Source organism: Oryzias latipes, chromosome 15, assembly GCF_053564925.1.
Source record: "Oryzias latipes strain Hd-rR chromosome 15, Olatipes_Hd-rR_3.1".
Taxonomy (NCBI): Eukaryota; Metazoa; Chordata; class Actinopteri; order Beloniformes; family Adrianichthyidae; genus Oryzias; species Oryzias latipes.
Window position 1 is genome coordinate 31130737 of NC_136251.1, and position 17303 is coordinate 31148039.

The following is a 17303-nucleotide window of genomic DNA, read 5'->3' on the forward strand; positions in this document are numbered from 1 at the left end:
TTATTATAAATACAGTGTTGTACGCCAGAAAAGCCTCGTCTTGCTGCCTCTTTAGTCTCTTCCTGTTCTTTCTCAGTGACTATAAGGAGATCTCATTCCGGGAATTAAAGTCTAACAAATATATGCTCATATGAGACACATAACCAGAAGTCTGAGATTTAAAATAGCTTTTGCATGCAAGCCTGAGTACAGGATAAGCTTTTATGGCTCATTTGGCTCCATATAGTCCATATAGTTTTAGGGTGTATTCAGACTGGACACATTTGGTCTGCTTAGAGTGAACCAGAGTTTGTTTCCCCCCATAATCAGGAACAGATTTTCAGTCTGAATACAGCCAAGCGGACCCTGGTCTGGGACCAGGAACCAGATCCTTTCAATGATGGTCTTGGTTTGTGCCAAAACGTGATGCAAATGATGAGACACAGCAACTTATTGAAATGTGTTCACAACCAGAAGATTGTGTGTGTGTGAGAGTGCATGGGTGGGGACAGACCTGGGGGCTGGCTCGCCGTGACCCACAGGGGCTCCCCCTCCCCATTGCAGAGGTTGAAAGGCATTAGAGGGGATATGGGAGGAGGGGTTGAGGAACATGGCGGGTGAGGGGGCCGTAGAGGGTAGAGTAGTGGGGTGGAGCTGTGGTTGCGCGGTGATCTCTGGGCTGCTTGGGTCGGGTGCCGGGGCTGGCTCACGGAGACGAGGCTCCGGCTGGGCGGTGGGTGGCTCATGGGTCCTCAGGCCCCTGGCTTCGTCCTGGGCCTGCGTCTCGGTGTCCGGCGCCCGGTGGCCCCCGTGGGTGCCGCCTGGTACGGCCGAGTGCGCCTGATGCCGGGTTCACCTATACCTGGTCGGGCTGGGTAGGATCTGGTTCCCCTTTTGAACACATGGTTCACCTCGGCAGCATGCGTGTATCTCCATCCCCATGTGCACGTGCACACGTGCACACTGCTCCCTGTCTGCTTCATCCCTCCTCCTAATTTCCTCAGAGTTTCACTTTTGATGTAATATTTGTCGTCTCAGCAGATCAGGTATAATTGTTACAGCTTAAAATAATAAATTATTCAAATCAACGCTCGTATCCCCCACTTTCTCCACCTCTCTCTCTTTTATACTTACCCCACCCCCACCCCCACACACACTAAATGTAACAAATAAATAAAATATAATAAAAAGCAAAAAGGGGTTTATACAAACGTACACTCTGCTTTTTGGAAGTTCTATAACCTCCTTTTTGATAGTAAAACCTGTCCAACACGAAAGGCCTTCAGCTCTAATGTGTTTGCTCAGCTGTTGGACAGAACAAGTAAAAAAAATGTGTTCAGATGAATGCAGGCTCATTAAAACAACTTTTAGTTAAGTCTGTTTAGTTTAGACTAGCAATTAGCTATTGAATTCTATGACTTTATATGATTCATGTTTATTACACAATCAGCGGCATGAAGCCCATCCTGAACACAGACCAAAACTGAATACTCCCCAAGTCCTCTGGGTTGCTTTTATTCATGTAAGACTTTGATCATTTCACTGGTTTGTGAATTTGCTGTCATGTCTGCATCATACAGTCTTTGTTATGCTTACTCTGAAAATAGCAACAATTAAAAGGCTGTTGCTGCATGAGCACATTTCCAGTGTTCTATGCCCCCCCCACCATTATATAAAATGCTACGAGGAAATGAAATATTCACAAGACGCAGCTTTTAGACCAGCGTTCCCATTATTTAGAGTAAATTATGCATAAAGACATGAACAAATCACTGTGTTATTAAAGAAGGAAGTGCTTTCGTCAGAACAGAAAAGGCTTTGACTGTATAGAAGTTTTTTGGGTCAGCCTCTTCCTCTAGTTCATCTGCAAACTTCCTTTAAAGCAGAAAGCTTTGTAATACAGGCTACAAGGATTGGTTTGTTGAAAGCTCTGAACGCATTACTAGAAGTCTTTCTTTTTCCAAGGAAGCCCCTCAGCACATTCCAAACGTACACAATGTCTTTTTTTCTCCTCGGTTACATCGGTCACCCCCCATCCACCACCTCCCCTTTCACTGTGCCCCCGACAACTGCTGCATTCTGATCCAGAAGAACCAAGCCGGGATGAAACTGCGTCAACTGCTGAACACAGAAAAAAGGAAAACTCGTATAGTTATAAGCCACATTCCTCCGCAGAAGGACGAATGTCATTTAGCGAATTCTGCACAATGAATCAGCTGGTTTCAAAGCAAAGAGGCTGCTCTGGATTCTGTGTTTTCAAAGCAAAAAACCATCAGTTTGGTGTAATAAAGCTAGAAGTTTAACAACAGCTGTTTTTTATTACCATATCTAAACCTGACTGTTCATGTTCTTTCTCAGGTTTTTAATCTAACCTCTGAAGGGGGATTACAGCTGCAGCCTCTTTGTAGCCTCTTATGCCAAAGTGTTCCAGCCACCAGAGTTATAAGTGATTTGGCTATCGCACAACCGTCCAGAAATAGCCCAATGATGGCAACCACATGTAGCTGTGAGTGGAGGCACAGGTCTGAGGAGAGGATGTAGATGGATGGATGTTTGATTCAGTACAGACACTCCTCACTGATGTTCTGCCGTCTGATTGATGGATTTGGGGAGTTTCTTTAGGGAATGGATTAAGAAAAAGGCTTTAAGGTCCTCATGAAGGAATGTCTTCCTTCATTTCTTTTACTCTACCGGCACCGTTACACCGGGATCTTTCAGATCGATAATCTTCATATTTACATTTAACCAGATATGCAAGACTTAAAGGAGGTTGAGAGCAAAGCTTTCTGTCTGAGAAAACCATCAAGGCCGTGTCACAAAACCACTACGTACATATTCCAATCTACGTTGAAAAAGTGAGAAAAGTTGTGATCTTTACATGAAATTTTCATAGATGTATTAAGAATTAACCGTGTTAAAACCGCAGAAGTAGTAGGAATAAACCACGCAAAGACGTCGTGAATCTACGTAGAACCAGAACCGTGCGTGATTATTTCACTGTTTATATGGAATTCATTAGTGAGCCGTGCGTCAATGATATCATTTTAACGTGAAATGTGCGCCGGATACCTAATATGAAAGTGATACATCAGTGATAAATGTGTGAAAAGTCTGTTAAATACGTTGAGCCACAAATTTGCACATCTTGCAAAAATCACGCACAATTGCGTAAGATTTATGTAATAATTGCCTATAAACTATTTAAAATATGCGTAGACTGCGTAATTCTCAACCGACCAAATATTTTGAACAGCTCAAAACCGAATTCACGTAAAGACCCGTTGGCCCAAACGCTCGACGGACATCTGCGCACATCGATGAATAACAAACGCAATGATTCACGTATATCACGCATTATTCACATAAGTCCGACATTTAAAACATTGAAAATTTGTATGTTGTACGTAGTGGCTGTGTGACACAACCTTCAGCTCAGGTGAGGCAGCAGGTGTGTGAAAGCCGTCAGTCAGAGGGTGGGGTTTAGGGAGGAAGGACATCAAAGGATTTTCTGTTTGTGTTTTTTCTTTTTTTTGTTTTTACTCCCGCTTTGTTTGTATAAGAGAACTGGACTGAGTGACCCCTCCCCCCTGGCGTTCCAAACAGGAAGTACTTGTTGGCTCCAAGAAGCCAAAATCCCATAGACTTCTATTGAGGAATAAACAGCTGTTACTCAGACTCTATTGGTCAGAAGAACCATTCTTGCTCTACGTCCTTTTTTAACATGTTCTTGACGATCCTCTTAAGGCCCGTACACACCGGGACGAATATTCGCCAGGCGTTATTCGCCAGCGTTTTTCAACACGTTTTTTGTGTTCACACCCAGGCGATTTTCGCTGACGATGAGCCGAGTGAACATGCAATTTCATTCCCTGAAATTAGATGGCGCTTAATGTAAAACAGAAATACTCCTGTACACAAGGTGGCGCTGCACAACTTTACGCTTATTAAAGTGGCTTTTCACTCCGAAGAAGAGAGCAACTATTTACGCGCTTGTCAGAATCATACAAAGAAAACATGAATATTTCAAGCACCAGTAGCTCCAACTGGTGCTTGGTTCGGGGATATTTTAGAATGTCCGTCATTATTTCTTCGCGGCAGTGTAGACGCTACTTGGCGTCTATCTTCTTCGCTGGTATATGTGCTCAGAAAGGCAGTTTTGTGTTTGAGCGCCCCCAAGTTGTGTTTTACTGTAACTTCAGAAGCTCGAGACACGTGTGCAAAAGCGCTGTTCTCATTGGTCGAATAGATTTCGACGCAACGCGTCAAAAAAAAAAAAAACCCGAGGCGTTTTTTTAAAAGTGACGCTTTGACGCGTGGCGTTTTTTCGCGTCGGTGTGCACACTCTCATTGGTGCCCTTTGTTTAGTCACGAGCCGTTAAACGTCGGCGAAAATCGTGGGTGAAATTCGTCCCGGTGTGAACAGGAATTTACAAGCCACTCCTGATTGGCGAGAGTGGTTGCCATAGAAACGTTGACTCAGACCGACTCGGACCAATCACTGCCTACTGACATCGTCTGGCTCCGACATGGCATATCGTGAAAAAATGGCAACTGAATTGATATCATTTGGTTGGAGCTGTAACCCGTTTTCTATGGGTGATGTCACACTCACCCACTCCAGATACAGTCAAATGGTTCCAGCTGGGAATCATCTCCCACAATGCATTTGGCCTCCTGTGAGTGATCAAAAGTGTGAGGGAAAATGGTGTCAGCCAAACCTCTGTTCTCTCAGCATCACTGAACGTAAAAACAGTTTCCTTTTTTCACAGCAGGTGTGGAAATGCCTCTTCACTTGTTGTCTTGTGAATAAACGTCTGATGGACTGAAACCAAAATCAGAAATGATGATAAATGCTACAATCACAGAACTATAATCTCAAAGCAAATATTTGAGCACTTTGAATGAGTTATTTGATAAGTTCTCTTGTTTGTTCAGTGGAGATAAAGTATGTTGTTGTAGCTGTCAGCTCCAATTTCCTGTCTGGAGAATAAAATCATACGGACTGGAGTTTAAACCAAAGGGGATGTTTAGGATAAATTACAGGTTTTCTTGACTCTGTATCTTTTAAACGGTAGAAGCTGAAGACTCCTTCTGGATTTTCTAAATCAAGATTTTCTACATTATTTCTTTTTCTTATTACCCTGGGAGATTATAAAATTAGTAACGCCTACATAGGTTTTAGTGCAAATATGTTTCCTTTTATAAATATGACTACGGTATTTCAATACAATTGAGTGTGGGTTAGTCTAATTCTTTAAGTGTTTTTCTGTCAGGTTATTTTGAAAGGTTAAATAGGACTTGGCCCGCAGCAAACAGCTGCTTAAGCAAACAGATATTTATATATTTATAGACTTTGAGAGAAATACTCCATCCTAACGCCCTCAGGATGTGGACGGATGGACAGATAGGACTGAATGCTTTGATCGTCCAGTGGTTGTTGATACGTTGCACAAATTTCAGATTTAAAAGGTAATACGCTGATAAAATCATTTTTACCTCAAATTTTTCCAAGTCTTTTAAACTTGGAAATTGTCCAAATTTAGGTCACAAACCAAAGAATAAAAGCTTCATAAACAGTGCTGCTATTAAATGGCTTTTGTGCTATTTTTAGGCTGCAAAGTTCAACCAAAAATGAGTGATCTCAAGATAACGGTGAGCAGTACTCTTGGTGCTGTGACAACAGACAAATAGACTTAACCTTCTTTCTTCTCCATTCTTACACTTACTGAGTGCCCTCAGTCCATAACTTCTCTGTTTGACTTCGTCACCCATTGAAGACGTCAGTGTGCAGTGATTTGCTGTTGACTGGAAGACGCAGACCGGAGGACTCGTCGTGATTACTCCTCTTCTGCCTCAGGGTTTGCTGTGGATTTACTGTCAGGAAAGTGGAACAGCAGCAGCTCTGAAGGCAGAGTAGTCATCTGCTGATGGCGGTTGTTGGTTTGATTCCTAGGGATGCTCCTCAGTACGACACCTGAGCATTTGTATCAAATAAGAAGGTTCAACATTAACTGGTGTGAAAATGCAGTAAATGAAGTGTAAAAGCATCTCAAGTGATGATTTAAAACTGTTTGAAAGCACAGTCAGTCTTAAGTCTGCTTTCAGGAAATGCTTAAGAAAAACCAGGAAGTGTAGGAAATGCATTTGTTGGAATAAAATGAGCAAACCTGTAAGATTTGAATTGTACTGCATATTTTCCCAACGATTATATACCGTATTAATTTTTTCAAAGGATTTTAAAATCATACATCCAAAGTTTTCATTTACTGCTGAGTGAGATGATGAATTCCCTAAAGAGCAAGTATTCAATCAAACCAAGCTGCTTTTGAAAGAACTTTTTCTGTATTTTGGTTCTTTTACTTCAGACGTCTCAAACCTTCTTGTTGCATTTCATATCTGACTTTATTCGGCATAAGAAGTGTTTTTCCTTTTTTCTTTAATTCTTTTTTATTTGTATGACAAAGGTGTTGCCTTAAGAAACACCCTGTTGTATTTTTGGGAAGAGAAATACAGAAAGTCTGTAGCATTAGCAGATTAGAAGACTGTTTTGCTCAAGCAAAGCAAAAAAACCTAAATGAGGAAAGTCGTTCCTCATTAATGTCCGGCGTTTCTCTTTAGGTTGACCTGGTCTGCGGATCGCTAAATGGACACGAGAGTCGATAAACAGGATCCAAATCGATCAAAACCCTTTTATGAGGCGGGGCGTGGAGTGTGAAGCCTTAACCAACGTAACCACACCAAAATTGAAAGGATTCCCCCTGGGGGGCACTTATCAGCTGAAGGACAGACTGTAAACGTATCGCTTATCTTTGGTCTTCACCGCCTGTTTGCAGAAATATCCAACTGCAAACAGACTTGTTGATGCTCCACCCACACAGCTTTCTGATAGCGGTTTGGTTTTGACCCAGTTTGGCAGGCGTTGCATGTTGTTCTGTGCCAGACTGTATCTGGGAAGTTTGGAATAACAACAGAAAACGAAGGGTTTGTGATCGTATGAGGAGCTTTTGTCTCTTCTCCGTTTAATTTAGAGCTGCATTTCCAGAGCGGAACCGCGGCACAGAGAACCACCGTCACACAAACACATCTGACTAAACTGCAGTCCTTTCTAAAGCTACAGAGACTGTCTTTAACTTAGTTCTTGCTGATAAGTCTGTCACTTCAGTTATTATTTGGGTTGCTAAACAAACTGGCAGCGAGTCGAAGCAGAGACAGCCGGACAGCAGGCGAGAACAGATGGCCGTGACTTTCAGAAAAAAGCACTGTGGCGAGCAGGACCGGAGAAGATGCTTCTAATAATGAAAAGGTTCCCTGGACCCCGGAGAACCTCCAGCCCTTTTAATTACATGTGAGTTAGTATCCTAAGAAAGAGCAAGACATGAGAGGAAAATGAACCTTCACCTCCTCTTTCTGTCCCTGAATTACCTCCACGGTTGTCATATTTACCCTAAAACTGCATGCTGTAAAAAAAAAAATAGTTATGTTGTTGCTGTTTGGGTCTAAAGGACAGGAAAGCTTCTCACAGCATCTGGATGTAGATGCTGAGAACTTCATTCACCAACTTGGAAAAGAAAAGTTAGTTGTTTGACTTCCTGGGCAGAAGAATGACAGAAATAAGAGCTGCTGTGTGGGCCGTGTTCAAAAATCCTTTCATGACTGTGTGAGACGTGCTAACAAGTGGCACGTTTCCCTAAATGTCTTTTCTCCTCCTTCTATGTTTCCCACAGGCTCTGCAGCCTGACTCTGAAAAAGCTGGTCGTCCTGAAAGAGCTGGATAAAGAGCTGAACTCCCTCTCCATAGCTGTCAAGATACAGGTGGGTGTGCTAATCTCCCTGTGTGATCGGAACAATGGGCTCAGTTGCAGAACATTTGATAGCAGTGTTTCACAGCGCGGGGTCTGTTCTTCGGTGTCTGTCGGTTTCTAAATGCATTCGCAGCCTGGTTGATGCCAAGGCAGGCTCCTAATCCTCCTCTCCTTCCTGTCACAGAGAGCTCAGGAGCTCCACATCCACGCAGGTCTGCAGAAAGCAGGAGCTTTAGCACCTCCACACAGAGCGGGACTCCTGCTTCCATCGTTTCTGCATGCAGGCCTTTCAGTCTATCTATTCAGCATTATAAACATGGGAAACATGAGTCTCATTGTGTTTAAGGACAACAGTTTATGTTGCCCACGTGTTGCTCAAAATATTGAAAGCAAATTGAACGCCAAAGCAGAGGTTTAATAGATCATGGATGGTAATGACTGATGACATGAAAGTCATTGACTCAAACTTGATCCTAAAAGGTGACTTTATCATAAATTTGAATCTTTTTATGTGGAAAATAATGATTCATTTGAAATGTGTTCTTTATGGGACACAATCTGAATGCATGGATGATATTGACACTTTTTTTATCCTTAAAACAAAGACATTCATGGATCTACTTGTCTGCAAGTGGAGAATATGGCCTCTAGCTCTTTATTTAACCAGGTGAAACCCCTTGAGGTCAGGATCTCTTTTTCAAGGGCGGCCTGGCCAAGAGGTCAGCAGCAAAGGTCACACGAGGCAGCGGTGGTTCAGGCGGTTGAGCAGGTCGGCCAATGATCGGCGGATCGAATAAATGAATAGTAGACACATTGTTAGCGCTTTGAGTATCTGGAAAAGCACACATAAGTGCAATCCATTATTATGATTATGAATAAAGTTAAAATATAAAACCGAACGATGACTTTAGAATCTTACAACCTAAAACGGATTTGAGGAAAACTTGCAATATTACTGATTCATATTGCGATGACGATATAACTTGCGATACATTAACAAATAGGAAAACATCCTAAAACATTAATTCCATTTCACTGCAACAGTTTAAATAAGAGTCGACATCACTTAAATTATTCTCCAAATGACCCTCGTCTACATAGGAGGCGAACATCTAACGAGCTCCATCTGATTCAACAACGTGAAGTCGTCCGTCCATCCGATTGGTCAAATGCATAAATGGATTTGTTTGATTGGTTATATACTTCAAGCTGCCTTAAGTTTGTTTTGGCACATTTAAGGTAACCATTTATTGCAATTTTCGCCATTTTTTGCGATATGCATATAGCACAGCTAGATATCGCGCTAAAAAATACATTTGCGATTTATCATGCAGGCCTATAGTCCTGGGTGTTAAAAACACACATTTCATTGGAGGGTGTTTCTGTCCCACTGTTCATGCTGACAGAACTCTGTAGAACTAGAGGAGCAGCTTTAGTTCCCTCTCATCCTTAAGGAGAACGCAGCCAACCAAGTGTGGCTGCCTCCATGAGCCACGTTCCCCCGCGAGCATCAAGTCTACAGTTTCTGCTGAGCTTCCCCGAGGAAAGGTCTGCTGACTGCCGCTCGGGAACTGGAGCATTTAATGCAACTTCCAGCAGGTCTGGAGGCAAACGGCACGGATCCTTAGACTCTCACCCATACATCCATTCATTTTCTTTGCTCTTTAGTGTCACAAACGAGTGTAATGACGACCCAGATTTCACTCCAGATTTTTATTATTTTAGAAAACTGGCTGTAGGTTTTCTTCCCTTTAAACGCATCAGGTTAGATGGTTTACATTCACAAACACATGATGATGTAATGGCTGACCATGTGATCAGCCGGAGCAAAAACCGTAAAAGCGCTGAAGAAGTAGTTTAGTTTCCTCTGAGGAAGATGCTGCACCACATCAGATGGTGTGGTTCACTGTTCAATATTAGTCTGGAAGTCTTCCTGTCAGTGTGCTGGACGGAGGCAGAAGGTCCACAATCTTTTCTGCAGCTTCAAGTCTCTGTCATTTCTGCAAATAAAGAAATGACTTTCAAACCTTTCAAAGTGTGTCCTGAAGTTGCAGATTCCTCCTGCTTTCCCACAGGTTTGCATGAACTGCTGAAGGGTCTGTGAACCCCCCTCAGGCCCCGGGAAAACAGAAAAGAGGGCCAAAAGGGAGCCGAGAACATTCAGTGCCAAGGCTTTGCATAGTTAATGCCTGTCATGTCGTAGCGGGGTGCTTGGTTTTGTCTCTTGATTCATTGTTCCAGTCAGAGCTTAAAAGAAAACAGACAAGGTCTCTTTGTTTCGCTTCTGGTGTTGACCAGGATGGATCTTTCTCTTTTTTATGCTAAAAATGTAACCAACAAGTAAAGACAATTTTCTCAGTTTCTATCAGTTGTCCTTTAGTTTTGCTGTTTAATTATTTATTAACAATGTGGCAGTTCAAGCTTTTAGAGCTCTTTCTGTTCAATCCAGTGGAGCAAAATGCTTCTAATAGTGATGGGATTTTAGTTTTGGCACACTTAAACGAAAGAATTTCCCCATTGTGGGATCAATAAAGTACCAATTATTACTATTATTATTATTATTAAACCTTTAATATTTCCTTTTGGATAATAATGGTTTCAAGTAAATGGTTATTGTCCTCAATAACAAACAAATAATATTTTTTTTCTAGTTTTTGCAGAAAAGCAAAGCAGCAAAATGGGACCAACTATTTGAATTTTCCATTTTTACTGATTTTGGCTGAATCAATCACAATAAACTTAAATAATTAGAACTAATTAAATTGATAATGAAACATTTGCCTTTGGCAGATGTTTCATTTTCCATCAACCCAGCAAAATTCAGACGGTTTAGGACTGCATGTTTGTTAAAGTCCCACTCCGATCATCTTCTGATCTGTTTTCAAAGTGTTCCCATTGGTATTTTCATAATGACGATGTTGTTTTTAGTCGTTAAAACACCATTTCCGTTGGAGTGGGTCTTAAAATTCACTGCATACACATTAGATAGAAGAATACGCTCTAACTTCTGTTAATCTCATGATATAATATTTTCGGAGGATATTTACAAAAACGACATCTCAATATTTTCACGTTTCTATATTTTTTTAACCGTCCGGGTCTTTCTTTTATTTTGTTCAACATGTTTAACAGTAAGCAGCATTTAAGGACCGCTTTGTAATCTGATGATCAGAGCATTTCGCAGATCCAGCAAAGCTCCATGCCACTGCCCGCCCTCTCTGTATATTTACTAAACTTACGCAGCTTTTACAGCCCTAATAAGAACTTTATAATCAGAGTTATTACTGCGATTATTGCTGTTTTTGAACTCCATTTTTTCCCCAAACATGTATGATCCAGCTCTGTTCTCACATACTTGGGGGTTCGAGTGTTACCTGATCTGGGCTGTTTAGCTGTGGAAGTTGATCCAGCTGCTGATTCCTCGACACCAGGAACCCACCTGTGTTTCAGGATCCCTTACGGCGCTTCTGGCAGCGCAGATGACGTTCGGATCCAGTGTCATTATGTCACATCCTAAGTAGGAGTTTATTCCAAAGGAGGCTTCATCATAGCATTGCTCATCAACATTGCCATTGTTGATAAGCGACCAAAAACGTTGCACAACAGACTTGCTCTCCATTGCTCATAGTCTGATGTGAAACGATGAGACAATAACCTTCTGAGTCATTCTTAACTAAACAATCAAAAGGTTCGATCAATCCTGCAGTTTGGCCGGTAGGATGATGGAAACCAATCCCTGACATGGAGGACGAGCTCCCTTAAGACCAAGTCGTTTGGGGATACTGACCGTCCTGTAGGCTCTCTATTCTTAGGAGACGGGCTTCATCTGGTTCAGAAATCCTTCAGCAGGTTTGTTCTGGCTCTCTCTCAGGTTGAGCACAGGTGATCCTTCCTCAGGTAGAGAAACAGATAGCAGAGTTAAGAAACCTTCATGCTTTGGTTGCTGACTGCTCCTTCAGCTTAAAGGCTTTGTGTGACGTGACCTAATATTCCATTTTCATTACATCTTTTGGGAAGTTTTGGAATTTTTGTAAAGAAGATGAATATCACTAATTCTCGATTTTCTTGAATTATTTAAACTTCAATGTCTGTCTCCATCTCAAACATTTGAAAACATATCAAATACATTTTTGAGAAAAGTTTATTATTATGTTGATTTCTTGTTTATTTCACTTTTGTGCTGATAACCGTTAAAAGAGTTAAATACAGTATTTTGTTTTCCATTAAGATTTCAGGTTTTATCCTAAAGTTTAGCTGAAGCCTAAATGAAAGTTTTTTCCTAAAACATTGTCTTTAAATTCAATGTTTGGTTTTGTCTGAATAAACAGCAAATATGTCAATCATTGTCTGTCATTTAAGAGAAAAGTATCCAACTGCTTAGCTTGGTTTGGCCCTGCTGGATTTAAGGCATCGTGGTATTATGGTCTGGTTTGCATTGTTTTTATGTTGTTTTTCTGTGCTTCCCAGGGTTCGAAGCGTCTTCTCCGATCCAACGAGTACGTCCTCCCTCCCAGCGGACTGATGGAGACGGACCTGGAGCTCACCTTCTCACTACAGGCAAGTTCTGACACCAAACTGAATTCTCCGTCAGACATGGAGGGTCCTTGAACAGCCCATGTTCCCTCTGCAGCTTCTGTCTACGTTTCTCTCACACTTTTTGTTTCCAAAAGCAAGGCATGTTAGTTTTACTGACCCAAAAGCTCAGAGTAAAGAGTTTTTTTTTATCAGAGCTTCATGTACAGCAGCACAGCTCCAAACTTCCTGTGTTCCCCTCATGTGAAGGTTTCCCTCTGCAGCCGACTCACAACCTTCCATTTGAATGAACAGCTTCATCACGGCTGTTCTCTTTTTAAAATGTCATTACTGAAGACCGATTGCTTTAAAATATCATCTGTATAAACTGCACACAAACCCAGCAGAAACTGCAGCTAAGTGAAGCTTTAAAAGGTCACATTGAGTTAGAAACAATCTCTGAAAGGACCTTATTTCTGTTTTCTCTGCACAGTCTTGCTTTTTGGGGAATGCTCTACTGAAAAACTTTTTCACTCATCCTGGGATTTGTTGTCTAAAAAAGTCTGAACTATTTTAAACTCTACAGAGTTTGTTATTTTTTGCTCTACTTACTCTACGATCAACCCACTGTCCGTCAAACATGCGTGTCTTATTGACTGCTCCTCTCAAAATGCACAAATAAATCTGATCAATACCTGAACATGCAGGAGAGGAAGGCTTGTTGTTATGTTGCAGCCAGGCTCGCATTTTCTGCAGACCTACGTCTTAAACTGTGATGATGCTCAAAATCCAGCAGCTTGATGTGCCTATGCTGCAGGCACCAAAGGAAGAGCAGAAACAGAGGAGCTGATGGGGGCATGAAGGGATCTAAAGCAATTATTGCTCCACTTATCTGTCAAACTATTCATATACCTATTCATCCATCCATCTTCTCCTGCTTATCCTGAGCCGGGTCACAGGAGCAAAAGAGATGCTCAGAAACTCCCTGAAACTGTCCCACAAAGTCCCTCCACTGGGTCCTGGGTCATTCCTGGGCCTCCTCTTCGTTGGACATACTCAGAACATCTCTACGGGGAGGCGTTCAGGAGGCAAACACCTGAGTTCTGAGTCACCTCGACTGGCCTGGATGTTGAGGAGCTTTACTCTGAACCCTAAGGGAGCGGCCAGCCAGCCTGCAGGGGAAAATCATTCCAGCTGCTTGAATCTGGGATTTTCTCCTTTCCTACCATGACCAGGAAATCCAGAGCTTTGTCTTTGGCCTCCGCTTCTTGTTCACGAGAAATGTATCAAGACAGCGACCGTAATACTGCAGCTGCTGCACCCACCCACCTGCAAGTCTCACCTCGGACAAGACCCCAAGATATTTAAACTCCTCCACTTGGGGCAGGAGCTCTCCACCAACCCAGACGGGATGAACTACCTAGAAGATTTGCCTCTGATTTGGAGATGATGATTCTCACACCAGCTGCATCACACTTGACTACAAACTGCGTCAGTGGACACTAAAGGTCCTGGTTTGATGAGGCAAACAGAACAACATCATCTGCATAAAACAGAGATGAAGTCCTGCGGTCCACAAACCAGATTCCTCTTCAGTCCTTGGCTATACTTGGAAATTTTGTCCATAAAAACTATGAACTGATTAACAGAACCGGTGACTAGGAGCATCCATGGTGGATGCAACACGGGCTGGGAACTGGTTCAAGAGACAGCCAGCAGTAACTTGAACATGCCGTTTGGTTCTGCCGGTAACACAAACCAAACTCCTGATCCGGTTGTTCTGGACTCTTATGATCTGAGATTATAGTTAATGCAGAGATAGATTTCATACATCTGAAATAATTCAATGCTGATAGAAAAAATCTCACTGGAACTTCAAGTTCTTCAGCCCCCATTTAAAGATCTACTGCTGGTGTTTAAAGTTTGAATTCTTATGTTTTATTAGGAACCATCTGACAGTTTCTCATTACTAATTCTTCTGACTTCCAAGACCAACAAATTCTTCTTTCTATTGTCTTTACATTTTCAATGTTTTTCATGAATGTTGTTTTTTTCTTACTGAAAAACAAATTTACAGCAAAGGTTTGATACTTTGTTCTTTTTTTTCCTTTTCTTTGTATTTTAGTACCCCCATTTTCTTAAGAGGGATGCCAACAGACTTCAGATCATGCTGCAGAGAAGGAAACGCTACAAAAACCGAACCATCCTGGGCTACAAAACGTTGGCGGTGGGAGTTATCAACATGGCCGAGGTACTGTATGCTGACCCTTTCATCTTCTCCAGAACAGCGTTCAGCTCCTGTTATTATTGCTTTCCTCTGATTAAGACGGCTCCGCCTTCTTTCTGAACGCTTCCCATGACAAACATTATTTAAATGATTCCTTTTATCTTCACAATACGGTGTGTTGATGTTTTTATAGTGCTCAATTCGGAAATGTTTAATAAGTGTTTATTTCTTGAGACATTATTTATAGGAAGTGCAGTTAAAAAAGTGTCAATGTGTTTGTTGAAACATTTTTAAGGTTTTGGTTTTGTAAAGTTTCTCGTGTCGTCACATAAAAGGTCAAATCCTTTAGTGTTTCCATAAGTCACTCTGGAGTTTTGGCTTGATAATGATGAGACAGTTTTGATCTGTTCAATATATCAAATGCATCGTCATCGCGGTTTGCGCATCACAAAAGGCGGCGTAAAATGTAAAGTAAATGGCTTCCTTAAATGTAAACGCAAAAGCTAGACCAGCTTAAAGTACCGTATTTCCACGACCATAGGAGCGCCCTGTGCTGCGGTGCGCCTAACGTGTTGTTGCTTGACTTGGTTAAAGAGGATGTAGGAGAGGACAGCATGAGAACGGTAAGGAAGGAAGTGAGGACGTGAAAGAAGACACCCCCCCCCCCCCCCCAAATAGTACTACAGTGCAGGTATGTGCATTATGCAGAACAGCATCATTTTGGAAACCCTGAAAATGCAAAGCGACACGATTATGAAGCCCAGTTTAAATTGCAAGCTATCAGCTATGCTGGGAAACATGAGAATGGAGCAGCTGCCAGAGAATTTAGGATGAATGAATCAACGGTTCACTAGTGGAGGACGCTGGGAAATGAACTCCAACGAGTCAAGAAGATGCAGCTGAGTTTCTGTGGAAACAAGGCGAGGCGGCCCGAGTTGGAAGACGGACTGGAGCGATTAATGATCAGAAAGCACCTGGGAGAAGCGTCTCTACAACCACCGTTCCACAGAAGGCAGGAACGCTTGCAGAGGAAATGAAAATGGAACATTTTGTCGGAGGTCCGTCATGGTGCTCTCGTTTTATGTAACGGTGCCATCTTTCTATCCGGGCAACGACTACGGTGGTGCAGCAGTGGATTACAATGAAAAGCTGTCCGTCTTTGCGAAAACACTTTTACTAAGACTGGGAGGCGAGTTACGCCACACTTTGTGAATGGACTGCAGAAGCTTGGGCTAACGTGTCTGTCTTGCACTGCAAAAGCCGGCATCATTGATGAGGAGCCGCACGGCAACGAGACGGACTCTGACGACGACGAAAGGGAAGCTGGCGTGTCTGATAGAAATGTGGCCCAGCTGTTCATTTCAGATGAGGACTGATGGATTTATGAACACTGACTGATGACTGAAAGATAAAAATAAAAAGCTCCCGCTGCCTTTTGTAAAACAAACACCAGCATGCTCGTTTTACCAGTATGTTTTAACGCGCCTGCGCCTTAAAACCCGCTGCGGCTTTTGTCTGTTAAATACAGATAAAGCACCTTTAACTGAAACTGCGCCCTATACTCCAGTGCGCCCTATGGTCGTGAAAATACGGTATTCAACAGATCAAATAGAGAACCTTGTGCATTTGACCAATCGGATGGACCCCTTCACATCATTGACCATATTGAATGGAGCGCTTTTATGTTAGGGTTCTAAAATTTGACAGAAAAACAACAAATTTTCCAACACCCAAAAATGCAGAATAACTCTGCACCAGAACAAAGGTCAATGTATTTATATTGCGACATTTATGGGTAGATACCAGAAAAGGCACAATAAAAAGGATTAAAAGTATAAATTATTACAGTTTGGCAGGCCTGAATAAATGGTTTTAAGGGCCACATATGGCCCCCAGGTCATAGTTTGAATCTAAATACATTTGAATGGATGAAGTTGTATAAGAAGTTTTCTCCTAATTGTTTTTCATGGAAAATTAAACTTTTTAAACAATCTTCAGTTTAAATCATTTCCAGCAATTAATTTTCTATAACAAAAAAGTTCATTTTATAATGAGAAATTTGACGAATAGATTAATATTTCCTTGCATCTCATGCACTGTCACTTTAGGAATGTTAATTATTCTAGAATTAAAACGTGAAAAGGGTAAAAACTGAGGTTGTTTGTTGGAACAGATATAGAAAAAGAACGTCACCCGTAGAACTCAGGTGTCCCGTCTCCTTTCCTAATTACAGTAGCAGATGTGCCGTTTTGTTCATTTTCCAGAAATAGTCTCTGGGCAATCATTGACTGGCATCTGAGAACAAGACTAATGCATTATTGTGTTTTAAATACCTCTCAGCCGCTGTGAGAAAAGCCACAGGCCTTTGTGATGGAAGCTAGATCCTGTTGAATTAATGACATTGTCATCTCTGGTCTGAAGCCATTGAAGCCTTGTGTGGGAGGAAATCACTTACTGGACTTTAGTGTGAAGCTCTCAAACACACCCCTGCCAGCACTTCACTCTGAGTTTTCTCCCAGAACAATAAAAATTCACCAGATGAACATTTCAGAGTTTTTTCTCCATATTTGGGGAAATGTAATGTAAATGGAGTTGGAGCATTGTGCTGCGTAGAGTTAGTGTCTGTGCATTCAAAGCCACAGAAGGGTTTTTTGCAGAAATATCAGGTCTAAACGGAAGGTCTTTGGATGGTTTCGGTTCCTAAAAAAAATCAGAATCTGTTAAAGATTATGACTAAGAACAATCATTTGGTTGTGGATCTCATGCTCAGTTTCTTAAACCAT

At 41.8% G+C, this 17303-nt stretch overlaps 1 protein-coding gene across 4 annotated transcripts in view; it reads left to right on the forward strand.

Moving 5' to 3' along the window:
* The window catches only part of LOC101172103 (phosphofurin acidic cluster sorting protein 2), a 51325-nt gene that overhangs the window by 14354 nt on the left and 19668 nt on the right, over positions 1 to 17303 (forward strand). For all 4 annotated transcript variants that reach the window (XM_023962983.2, XM_023962984.2, XM_078931564.1 and 1 more), the window contains exons 2-4: positions 7704 to 7791; positions 12249 to 12338; positions 14419 to 14544. In XM_023962983.2, coding sequence (XP_023818751.1) covers positions 7704 to 7791; positions 12249 to 12338; positions 14419 to 14544 — 304 coding nt within the window. The remainder of the gene's footprint in view (positions 1 to 7703; positions 7792 to 12248; positions 12339 to 14418; positions 14545 to 17303) is intronic.